The 20,258-nt window shown below is 51.2% G+C and overlaps 6 protein-coding genes across 6 annotated transcripts; 4 read left to right on the top strand and 2 right to left on the bottom strand.

Moving 5' to 3' along the window:
• Positions 1–116: 116 nt before the first annotated feature.
• On the top strand, positions 117–1,060 carry GT037_010343 (maf-domain-containing protein; the record flags this gene model as incomplete). The annotated part of the gene is made up of 3 exons (XM_038935390.1): positions 117–341; positions 394–775; positions 825–1,060. 3 exons carry the CDS (start codon positions 117–119, stop codon positions 1,058–1,060), a joined length of 843 nt encoding a protein of 280 aa, XP_038781898.1.
• Positions 1,061–2,037: 977 nt separating this feature from the next.
• Positions 2,038–3,102, top strand: GT037_010342 (nadp-dependent leukotriene b4 12-hydroxydehydrogenase; the record flags this gene model as incomplete). Its single annotated transcript, XM_038935389.1, has 1 exon — positions 2,038–3,102. The coding sequence occupies one exon, from the start codon at positions 2,038–2,040 to the stop codon at positions 3,100–3,102; it is 1,065 nt and encodes a 354-aa protein (XP_038781897.1).
• A 1,102-nt stretch (positions 3,103–4,204) lies between these two features.
• GT037_010341 (uncharacterized protein) lies at positions 4,205–8,540 on the top strand (the record flags this gene model as incomplete). The annotated part of the gene is made up of 5 exons (XM_038935388.1): positions 4,205–4,312; positions 4,364–5,182; positions 7,268–7,396; positions 7,442–8,474; positions 8,524–8,540. The coding sequence occupies 5 exons, from the start codon at positions 4,205–4,207 to the stop codon at positions 8,538–8,540; spliced, it is 2,106 nt and encodes a 701-aa protein (XP_038781896.1).
• Positions 8,541–9,886: 1,346 nt separating this feature from the next.
• Positions 9,887–13,950, bottom strand: GT037_010340 (uncharacterized protein; the record flags this gene model as incomplete). The annotated part of the gene is made up of 2 exons (XM_038935387.1): positions 9,887–12,955; positions 13,003–13,950. The coding sequence occupies 2 exons, from the start codon at positions 13,948–13,950 to the stop codon at positions 9,887–9,889; spliced, it is 4,017 nt and encodes a 1,338-aa protein (XP_038781895.1).
• Positions 13,951–15,350: 1,400 nt separating this feature from the next.
• GT037_010339 (uncharacterized protein) lies at positions 15,351–17,555 on the bottom strand (the record flags this gene model as incomplete). The annotated part of the gene is made up of 4 exons (XM_038935386.1): positions 15,351–15,779; positions 15,828–16,838; positions 17,159–17,193; positions 17,468–17,555. 4 exons carry the CDS (start codon positions 17,553–17,555, stop codon positions 15,351–15,353), a joined length of 1,563 nt encoding a protein of 520 aa, XP_038781894.1.
• GT037_010338 (urease) lies at positions 17,406–20,178 on the top strand (the record flags this gene model as incomplete). Its single annotated transcript, XM_038935385.1, has 6 exons — positions 17,406–17,426; positions 17,481–17,567; positions 17,611–17,637; positions 17,690–18,073; positions 18,122–19,801; positions 19,858–20,178. The coding sequence occupies 6 exons, from the start codon at positions 17,406–17,408 to the stop codon at positions 20,176–20,178; spliced, it is 2,520 nt and encodes an 839-aa protein (XP_038781893.1).
• Between the last annotated feature and the right edge of the window lie 80 nt (positions 20,179–20,258).

Raw genomic sequence — 20,258 nt, 5'->3', positions numbered from 1 at the left:
TGAGATTATCGTTAACATCACTACACCAGCAGCCCCTTTTGAATTCTTTAGGTTTTGACTCTTGAATTTGCTTCTCCAAACACTGTCCGATCACTCCACATAATTCAACTGCCACAATGGACGTCAAAGAGCCCCTACTACCGTCTGAACCTCCGCCCTCGTACGAAGATGCACGAAAGTCACCATTGCCACACAACAGATCGGCGTCGGGCGCACCATCAGGCAAACGGCCTCCACCGGGACCTCCTCCACCACTCAATCTGCCAGCGCTGAATGAATTGAGAGGGTCCAGAGTTGTGCTTGCGAGTGCGTCACCACGGCGACGACAGCTTCTCGCGCAGGTAAGGACATGTCCACCTGAATTTAGACCCATCAAAGATTGACTTGGCTTAGATCGGCCTTACAAAGATTGATGTATGCCCTTCCAAGTTCGCCGAAAACCTAGACCATTCGCTCGGCGCGCTGAACTACGTCCTCGAAACCGCGTCGGCCAAAGCACACGATGTATACAAGACCGAGATCGACAATCGCGAGCGCGGCGAACCAGCCATAGTCATTGCCGCCGACACCATTGTAGTGTCGCATGCTGGCAAAATCCTAGAGAAGCCAAAGAGTGAGGCAGACCACATAGCAACACTGAAGATGCTGCGGGATGAGGGCGAGCACAAGGTCATGACGGCTGTCGCGGTGATGAAGCCATTAGAATCAGCAGTAGACCCGGGATATGCTATGGAAACACATGTGGAGGAGACGACGGTCAAGTTCGACTCTACTGGTACTTCTTCCAATCTGGCTACGATTGACTTGAGCGCTAACATGCACAGTTACCGATGAGCTTATTCTCGCATACGTCAGAACACGCGACGGTAATGATAAAGCGGGCGGCTACGGTATACAGACAGCTGGTTCTGTTCTCATCGAGCGTATAGAAGGATCATACGACAACGTTGTTGGCCTACCTCTCCGGCAGACACTGAAGTTGATAGAAAAGGTTATGGAGCCTGAGGAGGAAGAGGGGGACTTCTTTGTGGATAGCAGAGAAGAAGAGGACGACGAGTGAGAGCCGCTCAGCATCCGCATAATAGCGTCGATACCCGACACATCCATCTCCGCATAGGCTGTTGAAGATAGCGTGCGGTATACTGTCTCACGAGAAGTGGGTTGTTCTAGGTTGCGCTTATTAGAGGCGCCGATATCTGCCTCCTGGCTCGCCGGTCAGACATCTTAGGGGTAGTCGTGGTACGGTCCTGAAGAATTAGTATGGTTTACGAATACTCGGAATATGCCTTTGCACGTTCACCGGATATAAGCTCTAGAGTTATCGCCGCATGCACGTCTGGATGTCAGACAAATTGTACACGATTCCTATGAAGCTCCTTGTACAACGTCTTTCTAGACGACTCTCTCCTCTCGGTATTGTTTACTGGAGTGGTTGTAAATGCAAGGGACAAATCACGAGCATGTCTCGACGGTCCTTCAGGCCTTGCGTCTCAACACTTTGTTTTGCCATGTTCACCGCTGGGTGCATTGAACCCATGGTTACTCTCAGTTAAACCCCTCCATTACCAATCTCGCCCCACTTGCCTCGGCTCAGCCTTGCCAGCGCTGCGGGCACCTTCCCCAATGCGTATGACTCCCGGCGCGACCCTCGTCATGGCTTCGCGTCGTTCAACGTTGTCTCGAAGATTCTGCATTTGCGACAAGTTTCGTGCCCCGCGTCGAGACACTCGACCGAAGAGTGGCTTCTAGAGTCGGACGAATTGTTGCGCCCCTTGCCGGTAACTGCCCGATATGCAATGTTACGGCAAGGCTTTCCTGGACGGCGCCTCCGGACCCTCATGATGCAATCAGGGTCTTTCTCTCGGCGGTGAAATCACAATTTCTAAGCTAGAAACTGCTGTAGCTATATAGCTAGGTGCTCGTTGCTACTGACGTCTCCCTCTTCATCAAACTATCACACTACCTTATAACAACATTGTCCAAGATACCCACATATCCCTTTCTAATACCCAACAAACACGACACATACACATCACCATGGTTCAGAACAAGGGAGTCATCTTCAAGAACGTGCCAGAGGGATGGCCAAAGGCGGGGCAGGACCTCGCTGTTGAGGCCCGCGAGATCGACCTCGAGCAGCAGCTCCCAGAGGGTGCTCTGCTCGTGAAGAACTTCTATGCCTCATTCGACCCCTACCAGCGGGGACGCATGCGTGCTCCCGACGTCAAGTCCTACTCTCCTCCTTTCGAGCTTGGCAAACCCATCACCAACCGCTCCATCTTCAAGGTCGTCAAGTCAAACAGCGACAAGTTCAAGGAGGGCCAAACCCTCATCACCATGGGAATCAGCCCTATTGAGGAGTACTCCGTTCTCGACAAGGATGCCGTCGCCAACTGCATCGAGCTCAAGAACCCCTACAACCTCGACCCTAAGTACTTCCTCGGCCCCCTCGGTATGCCTGGTCTTACTGCATGGTCATCTTTCTACGAGATCGGCCAACCGAAGAAGGGTGAGACCATCTTCATCTCCGCCGCTTCTGGTGCCGTCGGTCAACTAGTTGGCCAACTCGCCAAGCACGAAGGTCTTACTGTCATTGGAAGTGTCGGTGACGACCAGAAGCTCGAATTCATCACCAAGGAGCTCAACTTCGACCATGGCTTCAACTACAAGAAGGAGAAGGCTGCCGACGCGCTCGCCCGCCTCGCCCCCAACGGTATCGACATCTACTACGAGAACGTCGGTGGTGAGCAACTCGAGGCTGCCATCAATGCCATGAACAACTTTGGTCGCATCGTCGCCTGCGGTATGATCTCGCAATACAACCTTAAGCCCGGCGAGCAATACCCCATCCGCAACCTCATGCAAGTCGTTGCCAAGCGCCTCACTATGCGTGGTTTCATTGTCAGCGACGACAACATGGGCCCCAAGCACCACAAGGATCACCAGGAGAAGCTCCAGAAGTGGCTCAGCGAGGGCACCTTCAAGGCCAAGATTAGCGTTACTGAGGGCATCGACAACGGTGTCGATGGTTTCCTTGGCATGCTAGAGGGCAAGAACTTTGGGAAGGCTGTGCTGCAGATTGCGGATCTGAGCAAGGAGTAAGATGTTAAATACCCAATATGGCTTTTAATGAGCTAGTGTTATCGCTGTTTTCAATGAATTCATGAACAAACAATTATGACGATCTGTGCCAGAAATCTGTGATGCAGGGAATGATTTGCAATCTGCACTTCGGATTTCAGCCTACTAAGCTTGCAAAGTAACACTATTTCTAGATATCTCTCATCAACATGTGCATTGCAGTCACGGTAACGGCCGCCTCTCAGCATGACTCGCACGATTGCTGACGTCACGCTCCATCGATCGCCAGCACTTTCCTCATTCCACAACTTCCATTTTTTCATATCTGTAACATCAAGAGCCACTATAATTTTTGTCGACACAGGCTCACCTAAAGCATATGACGGGAATGATGACATGCTGATTTCGCGTGTAGACCGGCGGCGATAACGCGATCGCTCCGGGTCGCCTGCTCAACGTAGCAGCCTGCTGTACCACCCCATCCTCCAAACATCTTGTAACTCAGCTGACACAGCCTGTCGCCAGACCCAATCATCTAGAGGGCTCAACAGTGCCATATCGACGTACATACGCCAAGGTTCTCAGCTCACGCATAGTGATCGGATAAGCGACAAGGCTGAGTAGCGATCGGTGTCAAACAGAGCACTTGCAGATATTCGTAGACCTTTGGACATTTGTTCTGTGGCTCTCATTTTTGTGATATTAGATAGTCATGGATCAATAGCATATAGTATGTCTTCATATACCACCTTTTAAGCCTGTTGCTAATCGGTTCAATAGGCTACGAAACGCTGGTCTCTATCTCCAGCCTTCATGTGTAACCTCTCGTCAAAACCAAGGTATGAATCCCACCCAATAATCGAGAAGACGAGCCTGCGAGCCCAGACGGCAGTCTGGGCGACCGACGCTGATTGTTCATAATTACGCCACTGATAGTCCAACCTTGCGCCATATTCAGTCTGTTTTTCTGAATAAGCTCAAAAGACCGGGATTTCGTGCAGTGTTCTTACGGTTGATCTCAGGTTTTTTACATGCACGCTGGATCTCATGAGCCGCCCTTCCCTTCTTTCCATAATCACTTTGTTATACCCAGCTGGCGCACTGTTATCATACGAAAGCAACTATGGGCAGCTGTGGAAGTTCCCTTAACTGCAATAAGTGCTATTCCAATGAGCCAATCGATGGCTGCGATACTGAGATCGAGATCAATCCCGACATTGCGGGCCTTGGAGTGAGCATGCTTTAGGTTGCCCTACGTATCTTGCTTTGACCTAGTCTTTAGGTGCTTATCTCGTTTTTATTCGGAGCCTTTGGGTTGTCCTTCGTCATCGTCTGGGGCTACTTCAACAAGTGCCTTCCGCTTGATGTGCTCTCCTGCACCGATCAATATGCGCTTCAGCTACTCAAGAAGCGCCGCCAATCATTTGTCGAAGCCGATCTCCAATTCGAACCTACACCGAAGCAAAAAAGGAGGACGCAGATTATCGTTGGTTTTATCACAGTTTTGAGCGATCAACAACTAGTGACCGGTGTTGCGATCCTGATCGCAGGACTTGCTAGTCGATGCCGCATATCGTTTTACGAGTTCAACATTGTTACCTATCTGGCCTATTTTGCTACCTTCACGCATGCACTTTCACTACGTGTGCTGCAGAGTCATCTCTTCGTTCGCAAGCTTGTTCGAGACTGCCGAGTTATCTTCACCATCGGATTCCTGGTGATTTTCTCTTTCTCTTTCGTCATCAACACAGTCTCGACCAGATTCGATGACGTTGTGAACAAAGATTCATTGAACGTAGGAAACGTAGTTCAATGTCTCTTCGAGGCTTCGCGGTTCGGTAAGACTGTTCAGTTCGATCTGGTTGAATCCATTGTTATCCTGGGGATTTTGCTCTTCAATCACGTCACAGCCATTGCGGGATTATATTTCGAACCGGATATGGACCCACTCGCTATGTTATTGAAGTCCTTTTACGCACGTGGCCTCCGTTTCAGAGGCTTTTCGAGCAAAAACGCCAGTACCATTGTCATCAAGGCAGAAAGCAAATACGAGGCTTGGCTCCGCCCACCATCAGCAATCACAAAAGATGTCAGCATCTCTGTATGGTTTTTTTGGACAGTTATTACGGCTCGTGTTTATCAGTTTTGCCGAGGATCATGTTGGGCATGACATATGGCACAGGAAGTGTCATTCTTGCTGTATGGTACGGAGGATTGAAGCCTGCAAATGGCCTCCATGTCCTGGGATTTGGGCAAATCGTAGCCATTGTGCTATTGGCACTCACCATCTTGGCCGCAGTTGAAGTCATAAATGGTGAGTAGTCCATTTTCAACATCGAAAGTAATGTACTAATTGCAGTCTATGGCTGCAGAGCAGAAGATTATAAAACTTCATGATGCTACCGGGATGATCCCAGCAGTCTCCGAAGCGGGTATCGTAGATACGAACGTAATCCGAAGCGACCCTACGGCCGAAGACGGTGAAAGCACTGCAAACACCCCAGAAGCATCTCGAAACTCCCACTCCAATCAGAGACATTGGGCTGATAGGATTTGGAGGCGTATAGTACTTTTCGGATCACGGAAGTCTTACGATGATCTAGACGCAATAAGAGCTGGTAAAACCTCTATGTATGACGACAACGCCTATATAGCAAGAAAACTGGGCAAACTTACACTATTTTGTTGTCTCTTGGAGGGGTGTTTGTATGCATTTGTTGGAATTGGTTGGAACTTTGATGACACTAGTGCGATGGCGTCGACCCTTTTCTACATGTACCTTGCCTTTCGATTCCTCCTAAGCGTCAAAAGCGTAGTAGGCCAGGTATACTTTGTTAGTGACGAAGCTCGAATAGCTCGCCATCAACAGAAGTGTGTTTCTCAACTCAGCGCCCTGCAACAAAGCAGTCATAGCCCGGATTCCTCGGCGCCACCGAGTGATATAAGTGTACGAACCATCTCGCCGACTCCCTCGCATTCAGTAAACACAATCATGCAGAGATCTACTGCGAGAGATGGACAAGTGGAATTCGGTCCCCTAGGCAAGAAAGATACTGAAGCGGATATTGGGTTTCAGCCGCCGGTGCCAGTACGACGAAAAACACATCCTCCCATATTTGAAGGGAGAATTTCTTGATCGCAACGCTCAGCATATCAGTCTCTGGTGTAACATGATGCTGCCAGATGCTTTGAGTTGTATCTCCATGGATGTTACACCGTCTCGTCATTCCGCGATTTCCCTTGGACAGCTTGTAGGCTATACATACACTGCCTGAACGCAGGCGCATGGACTAGCATACGGAGGAATCGTGGTTTGCTGCGAAGCTGACAGCTATGCACGAATTTGTTTGTTTTTCTCTCTCTGATTGAAACAGTGTTTTAACATGGCTTTGCACCCCCGAGACGTGCGAATTTACAAAGCGGCCGTCTACCCGAAGCACAAACCAATGATCTTTGCCATACAAATCAGGCCTCCAGCAGACCTAAAAGCATGTTGTCCGTTCTTGCGACCGCCTACCCACCTTAGCAGGCGCGCTACTCAGCATCTTATGAGGAAGCGAGCCATTTTACCTGCTCGAGAATCCTTCTCCACTTCCACGCTTTCCCAAACCGACGTTCTAGGAGTATTTCCAAACAGCGCATTCCTTTGGTACACAAAGACGAGCCGTGCAATCTTTTCGCATCGGATTATAACGGTGTTCACTGTACTCCGATGCGTGACCTCGGGTAATATTTACGTTACCAGTGCGCAGATCATTTGCATATCAACTAATAAAGTCGAAGTACCTATCGAAATCTTGAATCCATTGCTGGGCTAGCACATAGTGTCGGAAATAGACTTTGGGGCCTGATCATCCAATCGCAGCTATGCGGCCCTACATGTAGCGTGCACGGCCTGGCCTCATTTCACGCAAGTCCGACCTTGTTGAGCAGATTGCACAGATGCTGATGGGGAACAACCCATGAGTTCATTCCACAGCTCCTTTCGACACATCGTGTAACAGGACCATGCCATAACATCATATTCTTCAGTTCACTTATGATGACATTGTGGTCGTCACACATCCTGGCTACTGCTGAGATCCACCGTTGTAGCTGCCGATATATCGCAGCCCCTCAAAGATTGCCGTCAGACACGGACCGGCGACCCCAGTTTCACGCAGCAGCAAAGCAGTTTTATTAGTAGATTAATCCACCAACTACGACCATGGGCAACTGCGGTAGTTCCCTGGATTGCGCTGCGTGTGGTAACATCCGCAGCGATGGAAAGTGCGCAAAGGACTTGAAACTCAACGCAGATATCGCAGGTATCGGGGTGAGTGATGCATTCTCAACTGAAGTCTTGTGCTGATTGGGACAGGTCCTCGTATCATTCTACTTCAGCGCTTTGGCCGTTTTCTTAGTGGTGATTTGGGGGTACTTGACTGCAACCTTGCCTACAGGTCTGCTACAGGAAACTGATCAACATGCACTCAAACTGCTCAAGAGGCCCTTTAAGCGGAATAAAAGGCATGTCGGCGCGGAAATCCCAATACCAGTACAAACGTCGAGACGGCAAGGGCGCAGCGATGTTCTTGTCAGCTTCATCAAGATGCTGAGCGATCAACAACTCATAACTGGGTTGTCCATACTGATTGCTGCGCTTTCAAGTCAATGTGTCATATCTCAACGTGAGTGGCACATAGTTACATCGTTAGCTTATTTCTCAGCTACCACGCACAGTTTATCACTCGATGTACTACGAAACTACCTAGTTGAGCACATCTGGGTCAGGTACTGTCGTATAACTTTCACGCTTATCTTCCTCGTCTTCTTTACCTTCGCGTTTCTCGTGGATCATTTGCCGGCGTGGCAGGATCAAATCATCCACTGCTTGTTGTTAGATTGGAGGTCGCAACCTGGACTTTTGCAGATCAGCACCCTCATGATCAACGTCGTCCCTGTGTTGATAATTTTGTGGGGCAAACATCTTTCAGTTATGGCTCGATTGGTTGCTCCGGAAGCCATCCACCACCGCCATGTTACTACGAAAATGGTAGATCGCATGTCAATGTATTTCTGGAGCTGGACGAACGACATTTCCACTTCAGAGTCCGCGGACATCGTCGCAGATGCGCGTCGTCTTTATGGTATCGCGATCAGACCATCAAACACCAAAACACGGATATCGGTGTGGTACTTCCTCGAGCAGTATCATGAGGCGTATCTTTCTGAACTTCCTGTATGGGCGTTCCAGTTTGCTTATGGGACGACAAATACGATCCAAGCGGTATGGGGCGTTGATGCGTGGGGTACCGACGTCGAGGATGAGACTACAGCACTTGGCTTCGGTCAAGTCGTCGCTATAGGTTTACTCGTCCTTCCACTAATTACTCTAACCGAACTCGTAAATGGTGAGTACCTTCCATGATCTCATGGCCGCTCTACTGACCGACTCAAGAGCAAAGCACATCGTCTAGACTCCACCTTCCAGAAAGCCATGAACTTTCGCAGCCGATAAATGACCCAAACAAATCACGTCCGAACAATATCACATCCGAGCTACACGTCCGAACAGTGGAATCGGCACAAACTGACGACTCGAACCCGTTCGGAGACCCTCCGGATCAAGTCCAATCCAAAGTGACCAGGAAAGTCGCGATTATATCCCTAGTTTTTAGTGCATTAGCCACCGCACTGATGGTTGTAGCGGGTAGTATAGACTATCAGTTGGTACTGATAGCTATCCTTGTGGCATGGGCTGTATCAAAGATGACCATCACCATAAAACGACAAGTCAACCAGGCTCGATTTGTGTGGAAAGAGATCAGGTCACGCAAGGCTCAGCAAACTATGATACAGTCGCCTCCAGCTGCACGTAGCACGTCTGACGAGAGCATACCCCACAGTACACCAAAATCAATTTCCATCGACATATCCACCAATCATCAAGACAGCATATAAATAATCGACTGCGACGAGAACGCACCGAACTTCGAATGAGCTCGCACGTATAATACTGAATCGAGTCTTGACCTGCATCTGCTATTCGATTGGCCATACGAGAGTTCCCGAAGTCAACTCGTAAACGCCCATACAACGCGGAAGTCTTCATATCTGCGGAAACAGCCGATCATCGTAGAAGCACATAGGTATGGCGTGGGAAAGAATTACATGATTCGCCTAGTAGATTTCCTTCTTAGGTAGAAAGGTATCATCTTGTAGAATCACAAGCGTCAGACAACCACTGGAGCAGCATTGCTACTACTTTCTTCGTGTTGTTCGCCTTAGTAGACCATATCTCCCAAAAGCGCCCCTGACATGCTCCAAGACCATTTCGCCAAACCAGACTGATTACGACGAAGCGTGGAAGACATTAGAGGAAAATGCCAGCGAGCTATGATAACCGAACCTGAAATGCCGATCCTAGCCCACATGTACGCCAAAGTGTTCCCCGTCGCCAAATTATGCATCCATATAAACACATTCCACGGGTAAGATGAGCCGGATGACTCGGTCCAATGCGAAAAAAAAGAACGCCAGTTCATGCAAAACATAACATAGAGAAAGAAAATGACTTACTCAGAGGGAATGAATACAGCAACAAAGGCGTTGCTGGCAACTCAATCCATGAATGTGCAGTGAGTGCCGATAAAAGACTTCGAACATGTCTTGTCACACCATAGTGGGTGCGTTTCGATAGTACCGTTCAGTGCGCTCCTGACTGTGCTCAATATCGCTAGCATTGCTGCTGATTACTGTTAGCGTACTTTCTGACCAAACGACAAACTACTTACTCTTCTCCGCTGGACCCGATGACCTCTGATCATACAGCGTTCAGTGCATGCGCGATCAGCACCGGGACCAGGGTTGCAGTGACAAGGCCAACGTTAACGGCGATACCAGCGATAAGCGCTACTCTCTTTGAGTGTGGCGTACAGTAGCCCAGGTGGCCTTCCGTGAACGAGGCGATGATATTGTCTGCAAAGAAGCGGAAGAGAAGAATGCAGGGTGGCACGAGGCAGAAAGCTGCGAAGATGTACCATGACAGCTTACGTCGCCGTGCTTCATCCTCTGGGTTAGGCTTCCTCTCTACACAGAGAAGATGAGGAGAGTGTTCGTGCGCGATATTGGTACGAGCAGTCGTAGGATAGATATGAAGACTGGGGTACGAGGTCCTAAGGGGCGTGTTTGTGTCACTAGTAGACGGACGTTCGCTGCCCGCCAGGAAATGCGTAATATGGGTACCTTGTGTCGAGACAGTGGATCGAGCTGCTTCTGGTGCGAGAAACATCTGGCGTAATTTTGTTTGCCCTGGCACAGCAGATCGGCTTGTGCGACGTTGCGAGCGCAGGAACGTGGTCGAATTACGAAGGTGTTTGCGAGCCCCGGGAAGTGGACATGATTCTCGCAGTGTTTCCGATTCTTTCGTGTGCGGGAAGAAACTGGTCTCTGATGGGGTTCGGCCAGATGTCGGAATATACGTTGGCCGAGATTGGCTAATGCGAGTTACGCTGCCTGTAGCTGGGAATGGTGAAGCATAGAAACCATTGTACTCTGAACCAGAGCTCTGGCGGCCGACGCTTGAGCTGAGCCTACCACCAGGGCTGCTGTGATCTGCGACACTGCTACCAGTCTCGTGCATGCCAGTCCCGCGAGGAGTGCCAGTCAGATTGCCCTTGGGTCCAACAACGGAAAGTTTTTCAAATGTGTTCTGGCGTTGTAGAGCAACAGGACTGCTGTCGAATACGTTTTCATTAGCGGTACTCGAAGTCGGTATGGTATCATCGCTTCGGTATCGATGATGTTGACGGGCCGGATTCTTAGGCGGAACACGCGGTTCATTGATGATGATGTTATCATTAGGACCAGAAGCCAGCAGTTCTTGCGTCTCCTTGTCGCTAAAAGCATACGGATCTGCCCAAGGGGCGTACGCATATGGCTGCTCAACAGTACCACGCCCTAAAACATTATCGGCATGAGTGGAGAATTGGAACAATGGCGCTGTCCTCGACGCAGGGGGGCTGGTAGCCAACGAAGGAGACGATGTGTCCGCTGCAGTGCGAACTCTTGCCTGAGTTCTCAATTGAGGCGGTGATGAACCGAACGGGTGGGGGTGTTGGCTGTGTATGGGACTAGGATGACTGTAGTAATTCGACCGAGCTGGTAGCTGAGCTTGTTTAGCCCATGACGGAAGAGAGCCATCCGAGTCTAATCCGAGACTGTTCCGAGTACCTTCGCTGCTGCTGTAGTCTGCGATACTGCTCAGTGACTCATGACGTTTCGAATTTGGACTGTTGCCGCCAACCGTCTCCCAGTCTGCTTTGTCCCCGGAAACAGCTTCATCACCACCGTGAAGAAGTGTATCGAATTCTTTTGGGGCGCCAGATGATCTATTTGTGGTTGTCTTGCTTAGTAGCAGGCTTGCTGAGTTACGTCTTCCCCACATGGCAGGAATGGTATTGTTATTCTGATGCTCGTTGACCGTATCTTGAAAAATCTGCTCAGCTTGGTCGAGAGCCTCTTTCGGTGTATGCGGGCTATGCGAGCTCTGCTGGCTATCCACCTGGGAGTAGGATGACGACGGTTCGAGAGGTCGCGCTTCAGGTTGAGAATACGACGAAGAAGGTTCTAGAGTGTGTGCCTCGTTAGGCTGAGTTGAAATTTCGAACTGTGAGGTTCGCAGCAAGTTCCGAGTATCGCCATATGAGTAGTCCGAGCCGTAAGAAAACATACTTGACAATCCTGGACGTGAAGGAACGAAAGGCGCTTCATCATAATCAAAGGCTGGTGCTAGGGGAGCTGCTTCACGAGGGGGAGACCCTGGGTGTTGAGTGACCGGAGGCCGCCTTGAAGGTACGACAGCTGGTGCATAGTGGGTACCCTGTGCCTTTCCAGGATTCTCGTGATGCGTAGCCAAAGCTGCACCTGTTGCACTATGAGGGCTGTACTCGTCAATGAGTTTACTGATGGTGTCCGTCTTCGGATCCCCTTCTTCGATCGGAGGGCGGTATATGCCCTGGACGAATGGAAGTGACACCTGACGGCTGACTCTACTTGAGGCACTATGGTCATACAGATTGTCGCGACTAAACTCATTCGCGAAGTCGCTGGCGTGAATGCCACTATAGCGGGCGAACGGGTTGGCACTACTGTTGCGGTTGCTCAGAAGGCCCTGCTGACAGATCGACTTCCGATGGCCATCCGCTGTGTAGATAGATGAACTAGGGTATATTGAGTCGAGATCATCGTAGTAGGGTTTCGAAAAGCCACCTTCTGTAGAGTATGGTAACTGAGAATCGTCGATTCGTCCGATCTGAGTAGAATGGTCATCTGGTAGCATAGATGCCAGTGGCTCTGTATCGTGGAGTTTTGCAAGATGCCTTCGTGAAATCTCAACGTCATTCTGTCCAGGCGAAAAAGCATGGAAACTCTCGGGCGACATAGGGCTAGTGGGCGTAGCTGGCGACATTGGTCCGACTGGAAAGTAGGATGTTTCCGGCGTGGTGACATAGGTCTGATGTAGCGGACGTGGGAAGTCTCCATCCATGCTGATCGATGCTACGCTCACGTTTTGATCACGCATATCCTGCAACTCCTCGCTCTGTGGCACAGCCGGGCTTTTACTGAGCTTCTTCGTCAAACTGCGGGTAAGTCCTTTGAGGGAAAAGCGTGATTCGTGTGCAGGCGCCTTGACGACTAATGGAAAAGGCGCATTGACTGATTCTGGACTGTACAGTGGAGACGTGTACGACGAAGAGTTGGGACTAATGGCGGCGGGTGATTGAGCCAGTGAAAGCTCCATATGTGACTGATTGGGAGAGTCTTCGGGACGTCTCAGAATACCTGCATGCGCTGCGCGGAAGTCGCCGTACACAGCTCGCTTGGGTGCCATCTACATCGCTATTAGTCAAGTTGAAAAACGAATCAGGGTTAAAATACCTCTGCAAACGCGTCTCCAGATGGACGCAAAGTGAGATACTCGCTAGAGTCGAAGTCTCGCGAAGGTGTAACAATGTCGTGGAGCAGTAACGAATCGTGAGGGTTGACCAGGTCGAAGGATGCGCCACGGTAATGGATGATTGCGGGAGTTGCGGGCGGTGTCGCAGGTGCGGCAGTCACAAAGCTAAGCGCGTCTACATGCGCGGGCTCTCTTTCATCGTGGGGTGGGGACAGTGAAGGATCGATCTGGTGGGGCGGGTACGGGAAGCGGGACAGCGAGAAGGTCGAAGCGGTGGGTGTGGTTTGCGCACCACTAGAGCGTGAGCGCTCTGTGGAAAATCGCGATACAGCCGGTGGCGGTGACAGTCGTGGTTGGGTTGACTCCACGTTTGCAAGCGGGGGAGGGGAGAGTACGGGATCTCTGGCGATAGGCGGTTTCGGTAACCTCTTTCTTGACTTGAACTGACGCACCTTACTAGACGGATTGCCAGTGGATATGCTGGATTTACTGCCTGTCTGTACGCGAGGCTCAGCTGACTGCGACCTATGCGATAGTTCGAGCGGTGTTTGTTGCCGGAAGGGCGGATGGTCCGAGTTGAGTTGATACGCCGACTGCGAAAAGTGAAGAGGACGTAACGGAGGACCAGAGCCTGACCGTGTAGAATACGATACGGATGGTGAACGTTCGATGTCGTTTAATGCGAGTGCCGCAGGTTTCCTTCGAAGAGTCTTGCCTATCGGAGTGCCTGTTTGCGAGAGTGTAGGCGTGTGTTGCTGCTTGCGGTACTCGTGAATGGTGAGGATGTGAACAGGAGTCCGAGAAGAAGCCGAAGACGTAACCGAGTGGTGCGGGGAGTGTACGGGCGTTATTGGATTGCCAGCGTGCATACGCGGTGATGCTCGTTCAGAAAGTCGCAGTGACTGCGAGTGGAGGGGATATGCCGCCATCGTGAATCCGCCTGCCAGTTTTCCTCTGATAAGAGAGACGAAAATTTGCAATGTTCTCTTTGACTACAAGTTTGTCATCGACATCATGGATAGAAAAGGTTCCCAGGCGCTTGGTTGGTTGGTCTGCTTTGAGATTGGACTTGAGAGGAAGTCTAATGAGTGCATCGCAGCGCCTACGCCATGAACTCCAACAGTACTGAAGAGACAGTGTGGTTATGGTGCTCTAGTCAACAGGGTATACCTGCTGCATCTTCAGCCGTCTGGCTAGATCCAACGACCCAGTATGCGGACGTCTTGACTGTGTCGTAGTGGACTGATGATGCTTGAAGGAGATTGTTTCCTTGAGATAAATCGAAGGACAGAGTCGCAGCTGAGTGTTCTTGAACGCACACGTTGTGGTGTGTCTATTGCTGAGGAGGACGTGGTATGGCGCTACGTCAGAAGTACCGGTTATGCAAGATGGAGACTCGGCAGCGAGGAAGGAGCGACGATGGAGGTATTAAGATTAGAATCGATATAGAAAAGACGGTGTAACGAGAATCAATCCCGCTGACAAGAAGGGGAAATGACGCTACAAGATGGTCTGAGAACGATAGACGAGGAAGGCACGATGTTCTCTCACCAAGTACTTGGGAAGGAACGATGACGAGACAGCAAAATAACAGAACATTGCTAGAAGACGCCCTCAGGCTCAGGCCCGCCCTTAGCTCCGGGGCCACCACCGGGCAGTCGTAACCTCAGCAGACCACGCATTTCCATTGCATCCGCGTCTGCTGCCATGGCTCATTACACTTGCCGGGTCGTTGTGTGCGAGGAGAAGGCGATGCGGCATCGTGGGTGGTTATCGGTATCATGACCCCGGCTTAGCGTGACTTCCCGCTGACCAGTCAAACCTCGCAGACACCTGCAGCGCCGAAACACAAGACATGGCCGCGCTGATGCGAGAGAGCAGTCTCTACCACTAAATCGGCCCCGAGGAAAGCTGCTAATACCCGTCATCTCGTTTGATGGCCCAGCCATGGAGGCGTCGGAAGCCTAGCGGACCCAATCAGCCATCGCCGACCATTTGCCTCCTCCTGTCACGACCAGCATTGCGCGATGGAAGAGATGAGTCTCACTTCAGCTGGCCCATAACTGTGGAGATGACTTGTGTTCTCGGGGGTCCCGGAATTTCCACCGCTGAAGAAAACTGGGTCGTGAGCGATGGAAGGTTGCGTGGCTGTCAATTCCCAAAGCTGTCAAAACTGACGCTAGTGTGGCGATCTACCACACAACCGAGCCTTGGGAACTGCACGTTCTCGCGAGCAATGATGAGGCGGATGTTTACATACTATCACGTGGGAATATGGCATGTATGTTGGTGGTTACAAGGCTACTACATACACTCTGCGCACTGCCAATCACCTCAATGTGTAGCCACTGAGTCTGTCTCCTCCGCTTGATCTGTCACCCTTTTCTTCTACTCCATCCTGGGCGACTTCGTCCAAGGCCTGTTTTGCACCATACTCTTTCAGTCCTGTCCGCGACTTCCTGCGCCGTATTGACGGGTATCGTACAGGCTCCAAGTTGTCCAGAGGCGAGTACGAGAAGCGGCGTCGATTAGAGCCTTGTGGAAACTGATGTTCCAGAATGACCCGCACGTTCACATTCTCGGGCGCCCAGCTCTGGCGATGCTGCTGATTTGCATCTCTAGGTGACTTGCTCTTGTTCGAAGGCGTACTGGGCTGCTTAGGTTGTGGTGATGTCGACGCAGCTTCAATTGCTTTGACGTCTTCCGGCGGTTGATATTCTATCAAGTTAGGATTGTTGACCTCTCCTTGCCGCGTACCCTGCGATAGTCAGCTCGATTTACGATTTCTTTCAGAGCGCAGACTTACACTAGTTGGGTATACGGTTCCTGGCATCATCACGTATTCATCCAGCGCGTGCATCAAATTGGCGAAATTGTAACCCTTCTTTGGATGACTCGGAAGAAACCGTTGCCCGATATCGTTCTCAAAGCTGAGCATACAGTCTTGGTTTGGCAGATACTTCGACAGATTGGTATACCACTGGGGATACGTGCCGTACCAAGCTCCGACATCCGCGTTAAGGTCAACAGACATGTATATGTTTTCGAGGTCCTCTGGCTTCTGCACTAGCAGCACGAAGTCAAATTCGCGTGGCAAGCCCGATTTCTGGAGCATGTTCTCTGTGAGTGTCCAAACGGCTTTTGCATCCTCAGCATCATATTCTGGTCCCCATAAACTTCTCTTTGATCGAACAGATCCTTGGATGCTCATCATGTGGAAAACTTTATAGCTGCTATTCACAGCTGCTTTCGGGTTCAGCGAAGCAGACACGGGTGCCTGCGACACACCTAGCGAGCTTGATAAGCTAAAGTTCCACTGCAGGTTCTCAGGCGACACGGCACCAAACATTAGCTCTGGCGCGTGCTTCAAGATACGCGGATGCGAATCGCCTGGCTTTCGGGACTTGTTCGGGTCGCCATTATCGCCATGAACCGTGACCTCGATTTCGGCGCTCTTGAAACGGTGCGAATCCGGATCATGGGGATGAAAAACGAAGTGCACTGAAACGAAGAAGAGATTGTCGATGGTGGGTTCGTGAAGTGCGTTGGACTTGTAGTAGCCGTGTTGAAGTCGATTTACATGCGCAGAAATGTACGCTTTCCCAGGTAACCGGCGCTCGTAGAGGCATTTCTGGTTCACCTGAAGACGCTTTCTTGGAATGTTCGGATCTTTAGGGGCAGGCCTGACCTTTGCTCGGCTTCTCTTGACAGAGGGGTCAGGTGTTTGGTGTCGAGGTTCGGGTTCGTCATTCCCTCCCTTGAAGCGTTGCAGCAACGAATGCATCGTATCGTGGGAGTTTGTCGGAGACGACTTTTGCTAGACGCTCAGGCTGCTAGTCATGTGGTGCTGAGACGTGTCGCGTGCAAAAGATGTCATTGACACATCCGGCTATGGCAATATCTCTGGCGTTCTTGGATCTGAGCATATCATGGCTGCGACACAATACAGAAGCGATGCACTTTTGAGGAATGGAGGCATGAAACCAAAGGATGGATAGGAGACAGCCCTAATATGGTTGGCACAGGCCAAATTAGGCGTAGATCTGCCTGTCTCAGTAGTGCAGGTGTTGAAACCAATAGCCCCTACGTCATTTCGCGGTTAGCCTGAATGAGGGTAGGCACGCGGAGGTTCGTGACCTCTGTATGGTTTATGGAGAGGATGTGCGCCTCAACTTGTACATCGCTGGATGAGGGTGAAGGGCGTGGCCGACGGCCATAAGCTTCTTATCGGCGCGTTCCTTTATCGCAAGCGAACCCCGCAACATGGCTGGATGAGGTGAAGTCTACGGAGCGGTAGAACCGGACTAGAGTATGGTGGATATACAAATACAATCTTAAGACGCGTTATACCATCATTGTTCTTGGCTGCTTGTGATTTTGCAAGATGCAGCTGTGTCCGAAGGAGGTGTGTTACACGGTGCCATTCGCGCGGGCGGCGCTGCTAACCATCTCGTAACAGCTTGACAAGCTCGTCATCTCGCAGCTTGGCCTCCTCGCGCAACGCCGACTGGCCAGGGGTGTCAAGCTGAACCATTCTGAAGCAACCGTGAGTTTTCAAAGAGTCGCGCAGACGCTGCTAAGACGCCCAGGCATTGATCGCGAACAATCTCCAAGAAGTACGACTTCAGACCCCACGCGCGTCCCGGGTCGCATGCTGAACGCATACAGCTTATTCGCGATGGAAACCACACGGTCGCAGACCTCATGTCCATTGGCACGACCATGCTTGGCCGTCGCCATGTACAGCCCTCTGTTGTCAACTCTCTATCCGAGTTGATGGTCGAAGGCACCTTTCCCACAGGCACGTACCTCGTTACCGTCCACCACCCCGTGTCCACGGATGATGGAGACCTCGAGAAAGCGCTGTATGGCTCGTTCCTGCCCGTTCCGTCCAACGACATGTTCCCGCTACCCGCGTCGGACGTATACGACGACACGAAGCAGCCAGGCGCAATAGTGGCAGTCAAGGGTGAGGCTGGTGTAATCAAGTTGAATGAGGGGCGCAAGAGGATCAAGCTGAAGGTCAAGAGTATGGGAGACCGACCAATCCAGGTATGGCAGCTTCCTCGGAACAGCAAAGTACGCGACTGACGAACATAGGTCGGATCACATTACCACTTCATCGAGACAAACCCGCAACTCCAGTTCGATCGCGTTCGAGCGCATGGGTACCGCCTCGACATCCCCGCCGGCACCTCGGTGCGCTTCGAGCCTGGCGATACCAAGACGGTGACCTTGGTACAGATTGGTGGCAATCAGATTATAAAGGGCGGAAACATGATCGCCTCAGGCTTCATCCAAGACATGTCCGTTGCAAATGGAATTGTGGAGAGGCTGAAGTCTGGTGGTTTCCTTCACGAGCCAGAGCCGCATGGCGATGCCGCGCACATCGATATCTGTACCATGGAGCGACAAGCCTACATCAGCATGTTTGGTCCAACAACCGGCGATCTGGTCAGGCTCGGAGCTACAGATCTCTGGATCAAGGTGGAGAAGGACATGACCCAGTACGGCGATGAGTGTGCTTTTGGAGGAGGAAAGACTCTCAGAGAAGGCATGGGTCAAGCTGGAGGTCGATCCGACAAGGATTCGCTGGATACCGTCATCACCAACGCCTTGATCATCGACTGGTCTGGCATCTACAAGGCGGATATTGGGATCAAAGACGGGACCATTGTTGGTATTGGCAAGGCAGGCAACCCAGACGTAATGGGCGGTGTGGACCCCAACCTAGTCGTCGGTTCCTGCACCGATGTCATTGCTGGCGAACATAAAATCGTAACGGCGGGCGGGTTTGATACTCACATCCACTTCATCTGTCCTCAACAAGCATATGAGGCTATAGCATCTGGTGTCACTACTATGCTTGGTGGTGGCACTGGACCCAGTACAGGCTCAAACGCGACAACTTGTACTCCTGGCAAGACGCATATCAGGCAGATGCTGCAAGCTATCGACGACTTGCCTCTGAACTACGGTATCACGGGCAAAGGAAACGATTCCGAGCTACGGCCTTTGCAACAGCAAGCTGAGGCGGGTGTCTGTGGTCTCAAGTTGCACGAGGACTGGGGATCCACGCCAGCTGCCATCGACGCTTGTTTGACTGTATGTGACGAGTACGACATCCAAACACTTATCCACACCGACACACTCAACGAGTCCGGTTTTGTCGAGTCGACGATTGCAGCTTTCAAGGACAGAACGATCCACACCTACCACACCGAAGGCGCAGGCGGGGGCCATGCTCCAGACATCATCAGCGTTGTCGAGCACGACAACGTCCTCCCCTCATCTACCAACCCAACCAGACCCTACACCCAAAACACTCTGGACGAACATCTTGACATGCTGATGGTCTGTCACCACCTCTCCCGAAACATCCCAGAAGACGTCGCCTTCGCCGAATCCCGAATCCGCGCCGAGACTATCGCCGCAGAAGACGTCCTCCACGACCTCGGTGCCATCTCCATGATGTCGTCCGACTCCCAAGCCATGGGCCGTTGCGGCGAGGTCATTCTTCGTACCTGGAATACCGCGCATAAGAACAAAGTGCAACGCGGCACTCTGGAGGAAGATAAGGACACCGATGCCGACAACTTTAGAGTGAAACGATACATTAGTAAATACACGATCAACCCTGCCATAGCGCAGGGTATGGGCCACCTCATCGGTAGTATAGAGGTAGGTAAAGTAGCAGACTTAGTACTCTGGACACCAAGAAACTTTGGCGTCAAGCCATCTCTAGTCGTGAAGAGTGGAATGTGTTCCTACGCTCAAATGGTATGTACCGCCCTTGTATTTCCTTTTTTGGCGACTATCATACTAACTTCAAACAGGGTGATCCTAACGGCTCCATCCCCACCGTCGAGCCCATAATCATGCGGCCCATGTTCGCCCCGCTCCTTCCCCAAACAAGCATAACATTTGTCTCGCAAGCCTCCATCGCCTCGGGTGTCGTGAAGTCCTACGGGTTGCGCAAGCGTGTCGAGGCAGTCAAGAATTGCAGGAACATCGGGAAGAGGGATATGAAGTTCAACGATACGAGACCGAAGATGAAGGTTGACCCGGAACGGTATACGGTTGAAGCGGATGGTATGGTCTGTACGGCGGAGCCGTCGGAGACGTTGCCGTTGACGCAGGGATATTTTGTTTATTAGTTCAAAATCGGATGTTCACTACTGTCGTCGCAGAGACATGATTCTGCATCGTACAAATCTGTGACTAGCCCTGAATGTTC

This window comes from Alternaria burnsii (genome assembly GCF_013036055.1).
Source record: "Alternaria burnsii strain CBS107.38 chromosome Unknown 729, whole genome shotgun sequence".
In the NCBI taxonomy this organism is placed as follows: Eukaryota; Fungi; Ascomycota; class Dothideomycetes; order Pleosporales; family Pleosporaceae; genus Alternaria; species Alternaria burnsii.
The sequence above is the reverse complement of the archived record's forward strand: the minus strand, read 5'-3'. Positions and strand labels throughout refer to the sequence as shown.